The 22,748-nt window shown below is 39.5% G+C and overlaps 1 protein-coding gene across 2 annotated transcripts in view; it reads left to right on the top strand.

The window, feature by feature from the left end:
• Positions 1-14,065, top strand: part of OLA1 (Obg like ATPase 1) — a 103,606-nt gene extending 89,541 nt beyond the window's left edge. For both annotated transcript variants that reach the window (XM_037397312.1, XM_037397313.1), the window contains 4 exons: positions 6,416-6,556; positions 7,234-7,330; positions 9,403-9,525; positions 13,531-14,065. In XM_037397312.1, the coding sequence (XP_037253209.1) occupies positions 6,416-6,556; positions 7,234-7,330; positions 9,403-9,525; positions 13,531-13,632 (463 nt within the window). In that variant the 3' untranslated portion in view covers positions 13,633-14,065. The remainder of the gene's footprint in view (positions 1-6,415; positions 6,557-7,233; positions 7,331-9,402; positions 9,526-13,530) is intronic.
• Positions 14,066-22,748: the final 8,683 nt, after the last annotated feature.

The following is a 22,748-nucleotide window of genomic DNA, read 5'->3' as shown; positions in this document are numbered from 1 at the left end:
GAATAAAGAAATCAATTCATAAATGTCACAGACAATTTAAAACTGGATTGACTAGGTCAGTAACAGGTAGTTCCAAACCTTCTGTAGATTTACTGACTTCATAAAATGCAAACTGTCATGGTGGGGAAGAAAATACCTCTTTATTCCTTAATGTTTTCCTGTTTAGTCTTCCTTTCTCTTTATGTAGCGCAAGAAGAAAGAGGTACCCTAAGAAAGGCAGGTAGCAGTAAGAGTTACAGCATGTTAATCTGTTACAGCAGAGTACCTGTGCTTTCTGCTTCCCATTCTTAACTTCTTCCATAGACGTGGTTTTTGATAGAAAATTATTATATACATTGGTTTCATCATTTTCACCATTCCATTCTTTGTCAATTGTATAAATCTGGAATGATAGCTTACTGAGGCTGTGAATGTTTCTTATTTATATAAGATTACATATTCATATTCATCTATATATATGTGCCACACTGAGAACAGTGGTACCTGATCTTTGTGGAGTCTGTGCATGCTAACAGAACAGCAGGGAAGGAAGGACGTCACCTGTGAACTGTGTCACATAGTGCTGGTGCTTAGGTAAATTAGATTTTCGTCTCCCATCCCATCAAATCAACTAAACCTAGTGGTACTCTTAGAATGTTTTGGGACCTGGCCCAAAAAAAATTAAAAAAAAAAAAAAAAAAAAAAAAAAGGTTGCCTAACATCATCATTTTAGATAATTTGTGGATAATGGGTGATGCTTCAAAAGACAAAAGAAAGCCATAAAGAAGAAAAAATTTTTAAGTCAATGAATTTTCCTTTAATTTCAAGAAAAATGTTGGAAAGATTCAATTGTTTTTAATCACCTAGAAGCAGCCCAGTTGTCTTCATAAATACGTGTTAGCTATTTATTACTTGTCTAAGTTGTCAGATTAATATTTTTTTTTGTGATAAATGTAATGGTCTTGCATATAGTAGAAAAATATACTTTACTACATATTGGGACTTTTATTAAGCCTTTAAAGGTTTCAATGCCTTTCAACATTCTCATAAATGAGATAGGAAATATTAGCTAGATGGAAACTACTGGAAGTTGAGTGTGCAAGACTGGTTGGAAGATAATACACAGACCATAGTTATCAGTGGTTCACTTTCTGATTGGAAGAATATCTCATTATGAGATCTGCAGAAGCGGCTGCTGGTTGAATACTGTTAAATATTTCCATTAATGAGCAGGATGATGAACATTTTTGTTAAATCTTTAGATGACCCCAAACTAGGAGTGACCAGGTATATATAGAACAAAATTAGAATTTAGGAGCATCTCAATAAATAGAAGAAATCATTAAGAAAAAAAGAGCTAGGGTGCAACTTCTGAGAAGGATTTTATGCAGAAATAATCCACTAGGCAAATATAGTATTAAGAATAGCTAGTCAAGCAGGATCATACAATAAGCTATAAACTGAGCGTGAGATAATGTTGCAGTGCTGTCACAAAAAGCAAATGCTATACTGGGTTTTATAAATAGGAGAATCATCTGAAAAATATGTAAGTTAATCCTCTAGTTGTTTTTAATGCTTATAAGACATTATTATTGAAAGCTCCGTGGAGTGCATTAGGTACTGTGTGCTTCCAGGAACTTTTAGACCAGTTATAGTCCAGAAGAAGGTTCAAAGTTAGAAGTAATATGTAGCTTACAAGGAAAACTCAAAATAAAAAGACAGACCTCAGGTTTTAAGTGTGAACAAATAGGCAGTGTGTATTCCCAGTCCGTATAGGCTCAGTTAAACTAATGCATTTAAACTGAAATAAAAGTGGCTTAGGCTACACATACCAAAAACTTTTCAACAGTTGGGAACAAAGTTTGGTTTTAGGGAAGTTTTTAAAAATCCTGGGATTGCTCAAAACTGCCAACAGGAAAAGCCTGTTGGAAGTGCTAGATCTTCTTGTTCTCACTCTTATCTGTAGATTTTTTTTTTCAGAATTTTGTATGTTTTGATCACTTAGCTTGATCATCTACATTTGTTACTTCTTGCGGTGCTGCCTGGTGTTTTCTTCTGCTTTGCCATCCTGTTCTGTTTCTGCTGATTTCTACTCGTATTTCAGGTGTAGAACAGAAAAACAATTGTTGCCTTTCCGTGAGTTAGATGGTTTGGGGTTTTTTTTGTATTGCTTGTACAAAAGCATACTTTCACTAATCACCTTTCCTTCTCAGGGGTCAGTTTTAAAGATCATCTTGCCTTGCAGTTGTTCACGGAGCCTAAGTTCTCTCTGCAGCTTCTCTCTTCCATCACTACTTGTGATTTCCATCTGAACTCTCTCTGTTCCCAGCTGGATCTGTCATGTAAAACACTGTCAAATATTGATTTGTAGTTAGTGTACATTTTGCAGCTTTTGTACTTCTTTATTGGATTGTCTGCAGGCTTTGGTTTCTTCTGCCTCAGGAAACATCAGCATTTCAAAGTGAAGGCAGTACCTTCTGCACAACTCCCCTTTCTGGTGCGCTTTGCTTGTTGGCCTTCTCAGTGAGTGCCATCATTTTTAAACCTTTCTCCAAGATCTGTTCTGCATCCTGATTTAGTATCAGGAGTTGTCCTGATCTTTCTGCACTTGAAGTCATTGGCTTCTTTCATTTACTTTTTCCTTGCCAGGCTGATGCAGAGTTAAAGACTGTAATGCTCTTAAATGACACCTTTGTCAAATTTTGGAATCTGCTAATGGCAAGGAAACATCTTGGTTTTTTCGGAGTTAGTAGCAAATATGCTGACATGCTGTTGTTCTTCATTATCTCCTTATAAGCCAACAGTAAGTGTTAGATGGAAGTGAGCATCTTAATTCCTCTTGGCCGTTTTCCCTGGTCAGATTTTTGAGTGCTGCCTTCACTTACAAATTGTTCAGATCTGGTTTTGTTCTTGTCTTGAGTTTGGGCTTGTGTCAGGTTTTTACATAGTTGACTTTTTAATTGAGTTTTTGATTCAGTTTTTACTTAAGATTTTCTTTTTGCCATCACAGAATGAGTAGTTGTCTTCCTGTCCTTTGGGTCTACGTTTTTTGCCAGTAAGGATATTTTGTCCATTTGTGACGAATAGAATCAAATTTCGGCTCAGGAACCCTCTGTAGTTGCTGTTGGCACCCCCCTCTCCACAGGGGGAAGAATCAAGCCACCTCAATAGGAAAAGGCTGTTGGATGTCCAGAAGTGCTCTGAGACATCCCTCGCTGTTATTACTGAGCAGTACTAAAATAAACCTGTCTTCTTTCTGCTTTACATTTTATAATCAGCTTTTAGTTTTAATTCTACTAATAACGGCATTTTTAGAAACCTGATTAGGAAGGAGGATATTTTGAATTGCTTTTAATGTGTACACTGTTTTCACACAGTTTCCAGTTTACGTTGTCAAGAAGGATTTTCATCTTGAGCACTTTCTTGTTTCTTAAAGTAGTTTCAGCTGTTAATCAAGGTCATTGGTTCTTCCAGTTCTAATACTGGGGATTTTTTCACTTTTAATTTTGTTACATTTTAGTGTGTTGGGTTTTTTTAATTGAGATCATCTTAAGTATTAATAGTTGTTTCTCTCAGCCTAACACCCAATGCCCTTCATCATTCATCACCAAGTATAGTATGAAATAATGGAGACATACTCCAGGATTTGCTTATCTTAACAAAGGCCCAAATGAGTGTGCTAATGCTGTCCTTTTACAGACGTACAACATTTCCATGGAAAAATTATGTGCTCAAATCAACCAGACTTTGGTGTTAATTGTTGCCATTTGTTAAGAGAATTTTGTTCCGTTTAGCACGCTTGGTTACCCCTAACAGGAAAGCAGACTTGAACTATTACTTTATTATTAGTCAAGCATTTTTCCTTTGGGGAAAATTTCATTTAGAAATATATCAGTATTTATATTAGAGTATTTACTTTTTTTTGTTTGTTTTCCCTATTTTGATCAACATTAGGGGAATTCCTTGGTACTTTTTAGTAATTCCTGTGACATTGAAAGTCGCAAAAGTGAAAGACTCGGGCAGAGAACCCGACTGTCTGTACAGAGTGGGATGCAGTACCTTATTCTTTTAGTGAGGCTGTAGCAGGTCTGATGTCAGTCACTTCAGAGACCTTTAGACCTCAGTGCTCATTTATTGCTAAAATGTACCAGCTCTGCGCCTGCATTATGAAGATCATCTGTCAACACTTTGAGATATTCTCCTTTGTTATTAAGCTTGTGATGCTCTACACTGTCAGGTTTTTTGCCAATTATAGTTAAGGTACAATGGTGTATTCACTGGATCAAAGTCTCACACTGGCGGTAGAGGAATGATTTGTAAGTCTTTATTCATCTGAATTGTACAATAGAATACCTGAGGAATGCAAATAATCCCTCTAAGGACTCAATAGAAAAGCTGTTAAAATGACAGTCTAAGACTATTATTATTCTGAATTGGTGTTTTAGCCAAAGTAATTATTTCTTATCTTGTTGTTCCACAATAGTTCTTAGTTTATTAGTTATGATGACCATATTTACAAACAGAATTTGAATCCAGTTTTTGACGTTAGCTTGTTTCACTTTTTCAAGTTTGCATGCTTCATTCTGTCTTTCACTGGTACGTTATTTAATTAGTCTAGAGACCAGTGTTAGATACTTTCTTTAAAAAAATATAAAAAAGATGTATGCACAGATGTTGGAAGTACACTTACGAATAGCAATTCCATTTCTAGATATGTTTTCTGTAAAAGTTTGGCATTTATAATCTCTGAACTTCGATATCCAGTTTGTTAGCCAAAATAAATTAGTTAACTACAAATGTCAGTTTTAGAAGTGGTGTTAAATGTCACATGTCATATTCAGAAATGCACCTTAATTGTGATTTTCAGTTCAGATGTTTCTGAAGGCAATACTGTTTCAATATCAGTCCTGGATACCAGACTATACTTTCATTGGATAGCTGAAGGAAAAAAAGATTAGTATAATGAAGATTGAAAACCACTGATGGGGTATTTACATAAGTAAATGACAGAAGACCAGCCTTATATAACAAACGTGTGAAAACTGTTGAGTGAACTTTTATATTCTTTGTCCCATCTAAAACCCTACTCAGTGGGCCATGCACTTAATCTCATAATAGCTCTGATCCCCTGCTATTTTCTTTGACAAATGTGTGTTGATGAACTTGTGGTTCAGTTCATTTTTTTCTGAAGTGACATTTGCATTGATTATTTAAAGATTTGCAGGCCACAGTTTCAAAGCACTTTAGTATAATAGCAGTTAAAACCTTAGTCTAAATCTTGGAGATTAGCAGGACTAAGAAAAAGAACTCAGCAAGCATAAAACCCTGTGCTGTATGGTGGGTGCTTCAGGTCTGAAACATCCAGCACCCAACGTACTGTATTTTGTACTTTGATTCTTAGTATACAGGAAGTATTCCCATGCCTCTTTTGTTTTCTTGCTGAGCGTACAGAGTTGTCGTTCTTACCATTCATACCTGTTCAGAAAGAGTGCCCTATAAATAATATTCAGCTCCTTACAAGTAATGTATGAACGTCTCCCTTAAATTTAAAATAAATAGTACTTGCAGTCATGAATATGATGCCTGTGTTTAGAGACTGTTTAAACATCAGCTGTTGCTGCAAAGATTTTCTTAATTTTAATAGGATATTGAACATTCAAAAACTAACACCATAAATCTGTAACTCTAAATTTGTATTTCATTCAACTAAAAAAAAATACTAGATGTACAGCAAGCTATTATTGATACTTCCAGTTATTGAAGATTAAGAGGAATAGGAGATTTGATTATTTGTTTTAAAATAATAGTAGTGTAGTATCTAGAAGCTTTGTCCTGGGGACATAGTAGAAAGGTGGGAGAAACTAGTAGTAACACGGCCCTGTATTCATTAGCTATGGCACACTCCAAGATCAGTAGCTCGAAAAAACAAGGTGCTGCTTGCTGTCTGGGAGTTTGTAGAGTGTAATGTTCTTTACTGTCTGCTCATAGCTGCCGTAGCCACTGAAATGTTTTTTTTCTTTAAAAAAAAAAAAGTCACAGTTAAAACTGAAGAGCCTCCGTTTTACCGCTTTTGATAAATACCACTCTTGGAAGTCTCAGGAAAATGTACATCCGCAGATCTACAAAGTTTTATTCAGTTAGTATTTTAGGTTGCCAGTATTTAACCTCTACCAAAAACCTAGTTATTGTCTCAAATTATGCCTATTTCTGATAGATTAAATGCCAAACAGAAACCAAGAAACAGTGAAATGTTAATGGAGTACACCTGAAGCAATTGCTGCCTGTTAATGCCTTGACCTTGGAAAGCAATACACAAAAAGATGGCATCATAAATCCGTACAATTCTTATGAATATGTATGTGCTACTTGATAATAATGAATGTGGTACAGCCATGCATGCACTACAAGATAATGTTGTGCCCTTTGTTGTCTACAGGTTGATAAAAATTAAAGAGTGGGTGGACAAGCACGACCCGGGTGCTTTGGTCATTCCTTTTAGTGGGGCCTTGGAACTCAAGTTGCAAGATATGAGTGCTGAGGAGAAACAGAAGTATCTGGAAGAGAACATGACACAAAGGTTAATTAGCATTCATTTTCCCTACACTTTATTATCAACTATTTCCTTGCAGTAATTTAATTGCTTGCGCTGATAGAATAATAAATGACAGAGTAATTACCATTATAAAGAGAGAATCTTCTCCTTTCTTTACCATGAGACAGAGTGAAAAGATTTATTTTAAATTAAGTTTTTAACTGTCATCTGTCATCTCTGTACAGTGTTTTAATTATAACATAGGTATTAGTTATGTATATTTTTGAGAAGGAATGATCACCAAAACTGTTTCGTCATCCATGGGGAATAGGGATGGTGGAGAAAATTTTGCCATAATTTTTCTGAAGAACTGTAATAAATTGTTTCAATATCAAATTTCAGTCAAACAGTTATGCTTTCATGACCTGGAGTCCTGAAAATTACATGAGACCAAAAGTGCTGCCTGATAGGGTGATTTAAATTTATCCCATATTTCTGTAGCCTGCCAAATAAACAAATCAAAATACTGCCTTTATGATTCTGCAGTAAAAAAGTATTTCTGAAGAGAGTTCAAAGAAAAACGCTACTGTGATTATTGCTGTGTTTAAAAGTAGACCTGGTATCTTCAAAATGCGTGATGTCTTTCGTGTAAATTGATTACTTGGGGGATTTAGCTGTTATATGTGTATATGTTGAATGAATTGGATTCATTTTTTTTTCAGTGCTTTAGCAAAGATCATTAAGGCTGGATATGCAGCACTCCAACTAGAATACTTTTTCACTGCAGGCCCAGATGAAGTGCGTGCATGGACCATCAGGGTAAGATTCATACTTATTCATCAGCTATATCCAGTTCCACACTATTGAATTCAGATTGATATCACTGACTTTGAAGTTTGTCATGGTGGCGGTTAGCTAGTCATTACAGATGAGGTTTTTGTCCAGGATAACTTTAATTATTTGTGAGCTGCTGAACAGTGAAAGTGGAGCTGCATTGATTGAGGCAGGTAACAATTGATTCTGCCTATTACATAGTCTGAATTTCTTCATCCTGTAGAATCTGTCTACCCTCCTCCTGTGGTCAGAGATAAGACGTACCAGTATTGTGCTTGCTTAATCTGTGTGACTGGGTTTGTCTGCAGTGAAATTGATGTTGCTTTTCATTTTGTATTCACTAAGTTTGTTTGGGTTGCGGATGGTTCATTCCTCCTTTGCTTTGCTCGGATTACATTTTCAGCAATAAAAGCAATATAACATCATTATATTCCTCATGGATACACAGTTGGGCTCAAAACCCTAAAATCAGTGTGCAGTAATTCAGGTCTTTTACTGACTTTAATATTTATACCTCATTTATTTTGGTAGTTTTATATGTTTATCTGGGAACTTATGTAATGCCTAAAATTATATTATGCATTTTAAATATTGATGCAGAATGATTATAGCCATAGAGATCTACTAATTTATTCCCAGAGGACAGTAAGAGCTGAGCTGTAGTGGTTTGCCTTTGAATGTAAATATGTTATAATAGAAAGATTAGCATTGAAAAATATTTTGAATTTTTGCAATTTGAATTGCAATTGCAATTTGAAATGCATGTAGTTATAAACTCTTATCTTAAAAATTACAGAAATGTCAACTTTTGGAGGTGCAAATCTGTCACTGAGCTTTTATTTTTTGCATCAGTGTGTTTAGTGCTGTGCAGTGAATCTCAGTGCTGTATTTACTTTCATTCAATGGAATTCATTTGTTTTCATTAATCAACATAATTTCTAGTAAATTCGTATTTGTATTAATACTGCTACAGATGTTTGTGTATGGTTTAGGATGTTAAACTCATTTTCCTAAAAGCACGTTTATTTTTTTAGCCTTTTTATCTCATTTCGTTTTATATGGTAACTGCTAGCAGAAGTCCCTGAAATAGCTACCAAAATAATACAAAGGCAGAAGTTGTTCTGATTCTTGCCACAGTTTTTAAAAGCACATTCTGAACTCCACTGTTTTCAGTAGGAGAAATGCTTGCTCTTTATTAGAAAATTTGAAAGCTGGTTTGTCTTAAGACTGATTGTGACTATCTGTGATTTAATGTGCAAAGATATTTAGTCAGGTAAGCATCAGTGAGTAGCCATATTAACCCAATACATCTTTTATTGTAAAAACTGTGCTTTACAGTGTCAGACTCCTTAGCACTTTAACATGCTTTATTAAGCAGCCTTTAGGTCACCATTATTTCTCAAATTTCTCTCCATGGTTGTATGTGCACAGAATGTATGTCCTTGTAATTTAAAGCACGCAGTTATAATGCATTCTCCCCTATTGCATAAACTTAAATTATCTTATAATAGTTGCCTGTGATTTTTTTATTTTTTAGTGATTCAGCTGTTGACATTTTGGTAAGAATACTCATTTTGTTCTATATTAGACTGAAATAAAAATAAGCAAATATGTAGGGTTTGAGCTCCATAAATAATTTTTGATTATAAATATGGATCACCAATGAATGTTATCATTTAATTTAAATTATTTGGATGTAAGTAAAAGTCATAATTCAGATTTTTAAGTTACTTTATTTTCCTCACTTTCTGTCTGTGTCAGGAGCTAGGGATCGAAGTGAATCTCACAACAAAACACAATCATAGCTTCTAAAATCAATACTGCTGTTGATACCTATCAGGAAAAACAAAGCTGCCCTTTAATATCCGTTGGTTTATCTGTGACGAAGGCGCCTGTCTGTCCCAGTATTGAGAATTGAATTTTGGATGCGTAACATTTTAACTGCTACAAAACAAAGTTTTAGCACATCCTGAAAGGATATCAAAAAGGAGAAACCTCTTCCCTGCAATCGGTCTTCTTAAATGCAATTAATTTTCTTCCGGTCTTTCCTTTGACAGAAAGGGACGAAGGCTCCTCAGGCAGCAGGGAAGATTCACACAGATTTTGAGAAGGGATTCATTATGGCTGAAGTAATGAAATATGAAGATTTTAAAGAAGGAGGTTCAGAAGCTGCTGTCAAGGTGAGCTCCCCATCTTTTTCTCCTCCCTTCCTCCATTATGTGCCATTTTTCCATTCTTTCCATGGGAAGAAGTTCTTGATGCTAAGTGATTCTTAAGTCACCTCTAGCAATAGACCAAAATCTGTTTTCATCTTTTATTTAAGAAAGAGTTCAAATGCACCAACTTACTGAACAGGAATGCAACTATTTCAGTATCTAAGATATGACAGTTTATGTCAACACCAAGACCAAATGCTATGCTAATTTTTTTTTCTCTCTTTGCATGCTAGTGTTCAGAATTTAATAAGCTTTAAAATGAACTTTGTTTTGAAAAATTGGATTTTTAAGATGAGATAGCAGATTTTTGAATCGCCTCTTAAAGGAAACACAAACACAGAAAATCTTCTAATAATGTCATCTTTTTTTGAGTTTGCAGTGAAGATCTTACAAATGTCAGATGCAAATGGTTAAGAAAATATTATGTTATGAAAATGTACTTTACACACACATGGATTAGTGGATTCCAGTCCTAGGCTCTGATAGGCATAATTAGAACCTTAAAATTTACCATATCAGTATTTAATTCAATTGCCCTTTGATGTCTTACTCAAAAATGCCATGCCTTACTTTGATTGTTCAGGGTGCCAGTAATGGTTGTCAGTAGTCCACGAAAATATATTACATTGTGAAGTTTCCTAGTTGCTGTCTACTGAATAGGCAGTGAAGATATTTAATGAAAAACTTTTTTCTTGAGCTCACGTTTCTTTGTAGTGATACTTCTGTTAAAAAGAGCTTTATCTGCTTTCTCAACACTAGAGGGCAGAGACTGATTGGGTGCCTAAAGTTGTGCCCTTCTTATAGCTGACAAATTATATCTGATTTGAAGTTATTAAACATGAAATGAACTTGTACATGGCAAATAAATGTCCTAAGAAAAAGTGTTCTTTGCATTGCTACTGCATTATTTCCACCTTCATTAAGCAGAGAAACTTCCCTTTATTTCATACACATTGATTTCTCATTTGGCATTTTCAGTGTTTTATTAAGATTTGTATATTATAAAACTGCAATTACAAGCACATTGGTTTGATTTAATTACTCTCAGTATTTGAAGGTTCCTACACACTAGAATGTGTTAAAGAATTTAAAAGGTTCAGCTTTATTGTTTGCTATTTGATAGCTTGAAAGGTATGCAAAACTCTGATTTCAAATTCAGCTTTTCCTCAGTGGTATCACTAAGGAAGATCATACCGAGCAGCAGGACTTTAATAGGTTTGTTTGAACCCCAGGAAGTGAGGGAAAAAAATCCCAGTATAATTGGTTCGTTGCGGCATGTGAACTGCCTTATGAAAAGGGAAGTAGAGTTGTAGTTGTAAAGCGAAACCACAGCTATAAATAAATCTAATATTGCGCAGTCAGAAACCACTTTATGTAACCAAGATTCAAATTTTGCCAGCAACAGTTTTTGATGGTCAAATCTGAGCGTTTACCCTGGGAAGCTGCATCAGTTAGTACCTACTAAATTAATCTATAAGTATTTTGTTTGTGTATTTTTATTTGCTTTTCAGTGTGAGATTCTAGACATCAAGCTTCCATGTTCAAATTATATTTAATGATTACATTTTTACTGTTTTGAAGTATCTGTAAAGCAAGCATATTTACATTTGTTACTCATTTTTTTAATCAAGGTTACAAAAAAACTCTTGCTCTTAGAAAAATGTGTTATATTGCTTTTTTCCAATTTGCATTTAATACAGTGTTTCGTGCCATACACAATACTAATTACTTTTATATTGCTGGTAAATTTCAAAATTAATTTTGGGAGCTTTTAGGAGTCAACTGAAATAACAGTGGCAATGGGAGTTGCTTGCTTTGTATGTTATCAAGTTGATCGATTTTTAAGTTTGATTTTGTGTGTGTTTAACACCAGTACAGCATAACTAATTTGATGCCAGTGCTGTGAACTATACACTGAATAGCTCTGTGTGGGCTTTGTAGTCTACAGGGATATCACATTATTAGCAATCATATCTGCTTAGGCAAAGCTGGCTTCTACAGATGGCTGCTTTCAAGTGCAAATGAACTGGTTAGACGTGTCTTGTTTAATACATACTCAAGATTCACAAATGGGTATTGATTTTTTCAACCAGTGTTTCTGATAGTGATGGAAATGGATTAAATGGTCTCTAGAGAATTTAAAGGAACACTGTCACTTTTAATTAACTATAAACTGGTAACAAAAATACATAAACTTGCATTAGTGTGTCAAAATGTATTTAATTAAAGAAGTCTATGCCACTTCAACAGCGTGCAGTAGTGTGCTAAAAAAAAAAAAATCTGCATTGTTACTTTGCGGAGGTCAGTTTTTTCAACAAATATTTGTGAGTTATAAATGTATTTGACTGTAAAATATCTCTGTACCTGTGCCTGCAGCTTATGCTTGCTGACGATTTTTACAGCACTGTTTTATTAGTGTTTATGCCATCAATTAGTCTAATTACACTTGACTTTGGGCATTATTAGAATCTTCAAAGGCAAGAACTACTAAGTCTACTTGAAAGTAAACCTTTTATAGTCTAAACAGATTTCCAGGGATGGGGGGGACAAATATAAAAACATTTCCAAAGTACTATTTATTATTTATCGATAGTGTCATATGGGATAAGGTCAGTTACTTTTGCACTGTATATTTATTGTCGAGGCTATTTTCTCGGCAGTTTTCTGTAGACTCCAGGCACCAGCATCACTGGTGACCATATTTAAATAAAGAATGACAGCAACAAGGTTATTGAGCCTCTAAATTTCTAGACAGTAATATGGGGAAATACGTTGCTTTATAGAGCAGGTTTTGTGAAAGAAAGGTGTCCAAGTTAACTATGTACCATTAATCTGATCTGTTCTACTGCAACTAAGGTCATTAGTTAACAGCTTTCCTGTAATGGGATCTTAGCATGCCACCACTGTGATAGTGTCATTGAGAATAATGGCACAGTGAGGTCTTGCATGGAAGCACTTTCTCCTGCAAGAGGAAACTTCAAAACAGGAATGGTTATTGAACTAAAGCAGAAGCTCTCAACTTTTCCATGTTTTAGATCACTTTTCAAGATAAATGCTTCTGCAGACCACCTCCCACCCAGTCTGTCAGTCCTAATGCCACAGCTTCTCTGTAGCCTCTGTAATACTAGGTTTAATTATGATGACATAAAGACAGAAAAATATAAATTTTAATGCAGAGAGTACTGATATTTAATAGATTCCTTGCCTATTTTCTGTTCTCCTCAAGTACAGCATTTTCATAACAAATTTCCTTTTCATGTCTTTGGTCTACACGCCTTCTTCTGTATCGTGGGTTCACAGCCTATCTGCTCTTCTCTCTGTCAGTCTGAAGCAAATTCCTTTTAAAGGGAATTTCTGACAGAAAAACCAAGCCTGTATTTTGTGCTCTTCGGTCCTCCTTATCTGGGCACAAGCAGACGAGAGACCCCCCCTCGAAGCATGAGGCGTGTACAGTTGTGACTTTTGCATAGGGTTCCCATCTCTAGTTTTGACAGTAGACATTTGTCCAGCCGCTCAGAAGTAGTTCATACGCTGTTTTAATAGCCAAGCAGCCACGAGGCAAACTGTTGCCGATTGCCCTTTCCAGCAATCCTGTTTCGGATTCCTGTTGCCAGTGTTTGCCATCTGCAGGTTTTTTAGATGAAGAAAAAGAAAGCCAGAAAGCTTGGGGGGGGGGAATTCTTTTAGTGTCCTTTATCTTAAGACTGGCTAGGGTTTACAGATTTAGCACTGTGCAATTCAGATGGCATTTAAGCACCACCAATTCAGAGGAGGTTAAATTATTTTTGTTTCTATTTTATATGTGTTTAGAACCAAATTATGTTAAACTGACTAGTATTGTGGCTGTCAAACTCTGAAGCTGAAGTAGTACCTTTCTTTAGCAGAATGTAGTTAAATAATTACAATTTGAAAATACTACAAAATGTCTAATGAAATAACCCATTTTCCTTTTGTCTGTTCTATTTACAGGCTGCTGGAAAATACAGACAACAAGGCAGAAATTACATAGTGGAGGATGGAGATATTATCTTCTTTAAATTTAATACACCTCAACAACCCAAGAAGAAATGAGTATCAGATGTTGTTCATTGCTCAGAAATAAACTGTGCTGCTTCAAAAAGCATATGATTTTTCATTTAGGATGGAATATCTGGAAACAAAAAGCATACAGTTTCTACCTAGGGAACCTCCCCTCCCCCCCCTCCCCCCCCGTGAAATCATTCTTGTTTGTTTTGAATTAAAATATGGCACCTCCAGCAAACATGCAAGTTCACTAAATGTGAACAGCTTTGCATTTCAAACGATTAAGACCCTACTCCAAATTGTAGAAGCTTTTCAGGAACCATATTACTCTCATGATACTTCATTAATCTCCATCATGTATGCCAAGCCTGACACGTTTGACAGTGAGGACAATGTGGCTTGCTCCTTTTTGAATCTACAGATAATGCATGTTTTACAGTACTCCAGATGTCTACACTCAATAAAACATTTGACAAAACCAGCCTTGGTGTGTTTGGGGATGTCTGTATTGACTGACTGTGGTGTGCTGAATGCGATACGGCACCTGGTGGATGCTGATTACGGAATTTTAAGACGTGTATGATACAGTAACTGGCAGTGTGGGGCAGCTGCAATTGTATCTCGGAAGTGAGTCTTTCATGGGAATCAGAAGATTAGGATGCCAATGATTTGTCTCAAAAAAGTTAATGAATTTGTAGATGGACATTCACTGAAAGATGATAGTAAGGATAATAAGAACGATGCAGTGTAAATTATTTTTACCAGAGAAAAAAAAATTATGTAGAAAAATCATGTTATCTTTGAGACTGAAGCTTTTTTGCTCAAATAATTTTGAAAAAGTATTTCACTCTTGCCTTGAGCAGCCGTGCCTGATGTTGTGTGCTGTCCTCTCAGGTCTGGTCTTCAGGCCAGCGGAGTGTGACAGCAGATAGTGTTGTGAAGGAAGAGATCGCGCTGTGCTGGATAGGTGAGTTGTTCTGCTGAAATAAGGTCGCAGCTTTGAGTACTTTTTTACCCCTTTGACCATGAGGGAGGGCTATTCTCTTTGAGTAACACAGAAAAACAAATTGTTGGCAAAAATGCTGCCAAGTTTGTACTTTTAATGCAAGCTGTAGAATTGCCCCTATTTGCAGTATGTTTAATGTATTTCAAACAGCCTGACTTTTTCTGAAGTGCCCGTGTGCCTGCGGTTTCAGCTACAGATTCAGTGGGGTCAGGGCTGGGTGAAATGCTGTTACCTGTGCCTTGTTGGTGTGCCAGACCTCTTGTGTCGCTGTGACATATTTGCTTGCTATAAACTGTGAAAAAGCAACTCATCACTGGCTAGCCTCCCCTCTGTGTTTAAGGTATTGGGAGCGCTGGTCAGGTCCTGCTCCAAGGCTTCCCTTGAGATGCTGTCTTTGAGCTTCGTTGCTCATTTCTGAAAGAGTAAGACGTGGGTCAGCCAGAGCCACGAGGCTCATTGTTGAAAAGTTGGCATCATGCCTTTAATTGCACGGAGAAGAAAGAGGGAGGGCAGATGACTTCAATACGTAGTTGTTGATTTTGTTTTAAAGAGTGTCTCCTTTTTTCATGGTGGCAGGAGGGGGGACAACATTGCAAAGCAGGGAAATTAGGGCTTCAGATGTTTTGGAACCCTTGAAATTCTCTTTTGTATCGTCTCCCCGGTGCAGCTGGTATTTGTTCGTGGCGTTATTTTGATGTTACATAATTGAGAAAAGATTAGGACCACCAAATCTTGTGTTAAAAAGTCAAATCCGAAAGAAAACGGAGCCTGCCTGTTTCTCTTGGAAGTCAGCAAGGTGCTAGTAACAGAGAAGGGCTCATGCTGGGTTTTAGACGCAATGAAAGGTGAGTGAGAAGTGGAGTGTATGTGTTGGTGAAAGAGAAGTAACCTCTTTACTGCACTAATACCTGCTGAAACGTGTCCTGTCTGAAATTCGTTATGGTTTCCAAAATATTCCTGTGGTCCCTAATCATTTCATGTCAGCAAGGAAGTTGTTAGAAAGGACAGCACAATTAATGGATTGCTTTGTGTTTTTGCATCTCTTAGTTTAGATTTAATAAACCATATTTCTTTAGATTTGAATGTGTGTGCTTCACAATAACCCCCTGTTCTAAAAAGAAAAATAATTAAAAATTGAACCAATTTGTTCATAATAGACAGGGTTTTTTACAGTTGTTACAATATTCTGAAAATAGAAAATGAACTCAAAATTTGCCACATCTTTAAAAATACATATTCTATAATGTTTTGTTTCATCTTATTAACTTGCCTGAATAGTTTATCTTTACAGCTGTTTTAACTAATGTTCTTTTAACTACTGAAGCTAATCAATTATTCCAGAATAAAAACAAGATTTATTAAAAGAAAGAATAATCTGATAAGCTCTGTTACTCCTATCACTGGTGACTGGTGGCAATGGCCACATTAAATCTGTGCAGCCTGTGTTTCTTCTCAGTGGGTCTGTGCATTTAAGATTTAAAACTCCTAAAAACTTGTAGATAGGTAGCAAGTTTCAAGCACCCTGTTTTTAATAGAATTGTGATTTAACTTAAGCCAAGCACGCGTTATTTATGCATTTCCACCTGTGCAGGTGACTCCAAATGCAACGCATCCATCCTACTCATGTTTGCTATTTTAAGAAAAAAAAGTGAAGCCTGCCTGCATGCTTTTCACTGTGTGACCTGTACTCACTGGTGGTAGTGATGGTGACAGTGAGTAGGACATACTTTGTTTCTCCAGCTGGAGAAGGGTGAGAAAACACTGTAGGCACTGCTCTTTCAAAATACAGGAAGTAGGGAATTTTGCAAAGGAGGAGAACTACTGACCCTTCCTCTTAACTTGCATTCCTGAGTGCCCAGTAGCCATGGCGTTGATGGCATGTTTCTGGGATTAAACAAAGTGCTAGTGGGATGGGAAGATTGCTGCTACCTGCCTCCAAACGGACCACAAGAGAGGGCCTGCAGGTGGTGTGGAGGTGTCGGTGAAAGCAGCGGTGCCTGCACTGGCACTGGGGTGGCTCTGTAGGGGTGGATCGGGAGAGCAAAGCAGTTGGCACTTCAGACCATTGAGAAGCACAGAAATTTAGCTTTTGAAGACTATTTGTACCCGCAGATACCTCCCATGTAGGATATATTTTCTGTCCTAATTGGTGTTTCCCAGAACAGCACAAGGGGACCAGGCTTGGGCTTTCTGTATGGATTAATGTATCAGATAAAGCATCATATTGTTTCCATAGTACATTACTTAAAGTAAAATGGGTTGTGGGTATGCTCAGTGGTCAGCGATGAACTAGAAATGGCTGCCTAACTGCCTGAAACTCGGGCGTGTTCATCCAGCTATTTCAAAATCCAAGTAAACGTTTTAGTAGGATTGCAGTCACAAAGGTGCAGCTGGCCATCTCGGCTGCCGTTTGAGCATCCTTGGGGTCAGCACATTGCGCAGAGGAACTGAAGGATTTTCACATCTTCATAGAGCCAGTGCTCAGGCTAGTGTAGGTGGTAGGCTAAAACAAATACTACAACAAACACTTACTTTACATTGTTTCAGCTGCGCACTTCTGGCCACAGGATGATGTGGGTGCTGAAGGCTGGCAAAGGTTCAGAAATGCTTGGCCAAAGCCCCGGGGGAAGGAAAAAGGGGCCGATTGGGGAAAAAGAAACCCTGTTAAAAATGAAGATGCCGCCTCTGCACTTGGAGTGTCCTTAAGTCACAAATTGCTGGAGGCTGGGAGAAAAACTGGTATGTATACCTTGTCTCTGTCAGGCATCTGTTGGCCGCTGTCAGAATCCAGGATGCCAGCCTGGATGGGCCTGTGACCCAAGGCAGCTGGCCCAGTCTGTGCATCTGACCCAGTACCACCCTTCCTGCCTCCTCAAGCAGCTTTTCTTCAAAGCCTGTCCCCAAATGCCAGTAAAGAGCTTGATCTCTTTAATGGCTTTCCCAGTTCTGCATTTTGATTAAAATCTTTATTTGAAAGAAAAAAAAATAAATTAATTTCATGTTAATTTGCTCTTTCATTGACTGTGCTTGGCCCTGCAGAGGTGGTAGCATTATCGTAATTGTTGTAAATTATTTACCTTCCCTGAAGGATCCTTTCTTACCTGCTGCAAGTTTCCATCTGCCTTCTCCCTGTCCTCACCCACGTCAGCCTGACCACAGAGGGTCTTCCCAGATGGCGTGGGGCCTGGCTGGCCACGGGCTCGGTGTGCCAGCGTGCCTGCTTCGGAAACGCTGCGTCGTAAGCCATACTCTCTTCTCTCCCACGGAACAAGCTTCCAGCTGGAGTGGCTGCTCCTGCTTCCCCAGTGGTGCCTGCCGTGGGCAGGGGCAGCTGGGCTGAGCGAGTGCAGCATCCCCCGGCACAGGGCTCTCTGCCTCTGCGCCAGCGAGCTGGCGAATAACCCTCATGGTGTATCAGGAACACGCTTTCTCGGTGCAGCCTTTTATGTTCCTGTGGCTGCCAGGCTTGTTCCAAGTGTCCTCACTGAGCTCTGCCGGTCCTTACCGTGGCGGTTGGCAGTGATGCCACGTGCCCCGTTCTGTTGGGTGGTTTAAACACTGAGTGTTTCTTCTACCAGGTGCAGGGTAGGGCCGTGAAATTGCATTTTGAAGAAGCAACGTGTGTGGCAAGGTTTTCAGTTTAAAAAAATTTTAGCTAAATTTTAACATTTCTCTCATTAACACTCAGCTCATGGAGGGTGAAGGGGGGGGAAATCATTAGAACTTAGTAATCGTTTAAAACTAATAATCTCTAGTTTTAATTTTTACTCCCCCCCATACTAATTCCATATGTTTGATTATGCTAATCCACCATTTCACTTCAATTAAACCAGGAAAACCACCGGAGGCTTTGAGAAAAAAAAAAAAGAAAAGTAATAATCAAAGTAGTGGTATTCATCACAGAATCCCAGCAGATTAAATAGTGGTGTGCTGGCTGGGCTTTGAAAGTTTCAAAGTAAATTCTGCATTTTAAGGCTGTCTTTGAAGCAGTTATTTCTTGGCTTCTATCTACAGGTAGTGCCCATTCGCAGTCCATGGGAACAGACACATATGGTAGCGTGTTGCATATTGTGAAATAAGTTACACGTGTGTGCTTGCTGTCATAAACTGATGATTTGGTAGGTGCCTGCTCATCGGAGCTCATTACGGCTCTGCGTGGTTACAGAGTGCCTGTAGCGTTTTATTTTCTACATGCAAAATGTATGTGCTCAGCACAGAAAAATACCCTACAGAAAATAAAATCTGTGGCTGTCGCAAGAGCACATGTGATGTGTAAGTTAGCAAAATCCTCGGAAAGTAAGTCTCGGAAAGGAAGCGGGCTGGCAGACCTGGGCTGGCTGAACTGGAGCACGGGGGGGGTCCTGCCGTCACGGGAGGGGAAGGTCTCTGGCTTCAGCACTGGTGGGCCCCGCGGGCAGGGGCTCTGCACAACAGGGGGAACTGGAACGGCTGAGGTCGTGTACAGGGAGTGTGTCCACACACAGTGAACCACATGCCAAGGGCTGTTTCGGCGAGGGTAGGGATGGAGGGAGTACTGCTCTGTGGTGACTTACGGTTTTTCCCCCAGTGAGGCAAACCCTGTGGCTCGGGTGGGAGTGGGGGGAGTGGGGGTGGGTGTGCTGGCTGCTGCCCAGGACCCCCACTGCCACCGCAGCCATCCCCCGACTCGCCCGCAGCAGCGCCTCCGGCTCTGAAGTTACGGTTGAGTTAAGCCTGGACTTGGAAGTGCAGCGTTAAAGCCCAGCTTCTACTTCTCACACCGAGTTGACTTGCTGGATTTTGGTGAGCCTAATGATTGTAGCAGTGTGTGAGGAGGAGGGAAACTTTGTGAGGGGGATTTGGGAAACCCGTTTGTGAGGACCTTCGCCACCCCACAGCCACGGACGCACGGAGGAGCTGCCTGCAGCGGCGCACAGCTGGCGGTAAGCACGTGGGGCCCCACGTTTGGTACCAACTCCTGACAGCAAAGAGAGCTAGGTTGCACAAAGAGGTTCTGATCAGTAAAGTCTGATTTATGGCAAACAGGTAATAATTTAAAAGTTAATAACGTCCTTGCTCAGAAATGAGGAAGGATGTTGCCCACATAAAAAGGCTGCCAGGAGTGAGCCGGGGCAGCGGGACAGGCTCTGAGGGGACCCCGGCGAGTGAGCAGCACAAGGGTTCAACTGCGCCCGCCGCTGCTGCCCACCCGGAGCGTGGAGGGGATGGAGGTGGTGCGGGTGCCCTGGCCCAGCACAGGGACGCACTCCCCTCTCTTGCCCTCTGCCAGGAAAGCTCACCCGCACCGTGCAAGGACAGAGCTAGCTCTCACCAGGGGGGCTCCGGTGCCACTGAGGGTCACCTGGCCAAATTTGTCCACAAGAGATGCAACATACACTCTCCGTTGGAAATCACACGCAAAACCTTTCAGTTGCCAAAGAGTTAAACTTCCCTGAAATCTGAATCCTGTGCAAAGTATCCAAATTTCGTTATAAATCCTGTTTAAATTTCAAAGCACAGCATTATTGGAGGTAGCAACAGTAACATCAAATAGCCTTGATAAGATCAACAAATTACTAAGTATAATTGTTTGTGCTGGGGTGTGTGCAAGGAGATAAATAGCTCATAAATTAAACACCAGTGCCTGGGGGTGAGTCATTCATGGATTCAGAGCTGTCCTGACACTCGCAAGCAAAAAGTAATTTTCTCTTAGTTCAGTAATTATGCAATTCAAGATCTAAGATCAGCGATCAATGCTAGGTGCGCTTGCAAAGGTGGAAGGGTACTTCGGCTACTGGAGTTTCCCATACATTGATGAACAAGTAGCAGGGGATGTTCTGACTGAGGTACAATTCTTCGATAAGATAATGAAGAATAAAGGCATTAAAAATAGATTAAGGGTCAGTTTTTGCTGATATAAATTAGCAGCACTCTCTTGGCTCCAGTAGAGCAGTACTAGTTTATACTAGCAGAAAACCTACCCCAAATTATTACAGAAAATCAACAAATGCCCTGTGCTAACTGCTGTTAGTCATCTAGGCTGGTGCCTGTTTCTAAGAGGCACCTGGCACCTCGCTGGCTGCGCTGCAGCTCGTATGCTCTCGTGCGAGGTCATTAGAGCCCCTTCCTGACTTATTCATAAGACCCCGTGAGGATCTTGGTCTAATCAGGGTTTTCCTAAGGACAGGGAATAGTAATGTAATCTGTTATTGTAACAACATCATCTTGATCCGCTTTTATTTACTAATGTTTTGCCAGCCATTAAATATTTTTCTGCCAAATTCAGATAGGGATCACACTGAGAAATCATATTTTTCGGAAATGTGGCGTAAATCACACAGCTGCTCAGCAACAGTTGCTGCTGGTATAAACTCCCAGCCTTCAGGAGACAACTTTGACGTGCAACCTACAGCTCACCTGACCACTCAGATCTCAACTAGCCCTCACCCCATCTGTCAGTGAAGTGGGACACACACACGTGAGCGGTGGGAACCCTTCTAGAGAAGGATGGGGAGTCTGTGACAGCCTTTAGACTCCCACACAGCCAGCTCGCATCCCTCGGCTCTGGGATCCACCCCGACGAGCCAGATGGCTGCAATTGTCTGGCCATGCAAACAGGTGCACCATGAAGTAAACAAGGATAAAGACAATCAAAATTAAGCATTATTTTTGAATCCTTCTTCACTCATCATGTTATGGTGAAAAAGTTTAAACAAAGATGTTTTTACTTCCTGACTGCCAGCCAAACCCTGGTGTCTCCTTTGCTCATCAGGCTTCAGTGAAATCTCCAGAGTGGCCGTGTCCAGCTCGTGGTCCCCTGGCAGGTTACTGAGCCGGTGTGTTCGGGGCTGCCTGGAGGGTGGGTTCGTGCCCGAGTAGCATGTCACTGCACAGGGATGTCCTGCGCAGACCTTGGGAAGGACTCTTCCCCGGAGGAGGAATGTCCATATTTCCATTCCTGCCAACCACAGCTGCCGCCCCTCCTCCTGCAGACTGGGACACGCGGGGGGTGAGACAGGGCCATGAGGGCGCTTGTTACGTGGAAAGGTGCTGGAAGTCTGTGCAAGGCATAAATAGGGTTTTCAAGTTCCTAACAAGGGATGGCTGCTATTTAAGTCCAACTGTTAATGTATTTTTCATAAATAGCGCTGGGATCCTGCCCTTAATATTTGTTTCTTTCACAGAGCAAAGGCTTCAGCTGTCAGCTCTTCCCCAGGACAGGCTGGTCCCCTCATTCCTCAGGAGGACTAATGGTGCATCAGTTTTCAACCAAAGATATATAGGAGAGATGGAAACATAACTGGTGTAAATTACACGTATGATGTATGACTTACATCTTCTCCATTAAGCAGTGCCTTCTTGTGATATCTTCATCCCTTCACATGCCTCCTGGAATTTGAAGGCTTCCCCGAGTTTTCTGCAATTTCTGCCAACCCAGTGGTACGGTGACCTGGCACTCAAGAACCTGTCACCAGGTAAGGACGCTTCTCCTGTTGCAGGCTGCTGTTTATGTGCAGTGTTGTAGGAAACCTTCTGCCTTGGGGAGGTTCATGTCTAAACCCAGCGTGTTGGTTTGAAATGCACTTGTGGCAAGTGTTTGAGGTCAGCCCTGGTTTCACTGGCAGATGCCATTCTGGGAACTGAAGAGAAATGTTTGATTTATATTTACTATTTAGGAAAAAAGCTGTAAGTGTGCTCTTTTATTCCAAAATAAAAATGCGTTAATGACTGGAGTGTTTAGCCCATTGGGGATGTTATTGTTTTCAATTACGTGCCATTCTGACGGGAGAGCACAGATTCTTAGGCTGAATGAAGATTTGTGCTGCAGCTATTTGTGCCTTTTAAAACATTTTCTTTACTACTTTAAGAGAAAACTGTAAAATGGCAATAATGACATATTATTACAAGTAAATTACACTGTAAAATAGCATTAATATTGCAGTTGAAACCTAGAATTTGAAATAAGAGGGAAATATTCATTTGCACGCAGCTTTTGTTCTTATCAAAAGCGATTTGGATTAGGAATGAGATTTACTTAGTGCCTGCACTCACAGGCGAGCTAATGTGCAGTCACCTGTTTGCAGCGCAGGCTGTCAAGCTCATCTGTCACCAGCCGCTGCGGGTGCCTCGGGCACAGCCCAGCACAGCCTGGGGTGGCACAAAGCACCGCGCATCCCGA

The sequence above is a fragment of the Falco rusticolus genome, chromosome 8, assembly GCF_015220075.1.
Source record: "Falco rusticolus isolate bFalRus1 chromosome 8, bFalRus1.pri, whole genome shotgun sequence".
Classification (NCBI taxonomy): domain Eukaryota; kingdom Metazoa; phylum Chordata; class Aves; order Falconiformes; family Falconidae; genus Falco; species Falco rusticolus.
The sequence above is the reverse complement of the archived record's forward strand: the minus strand, read 5'-3'. Positions and strand labels throughout refer to the sequence as shown.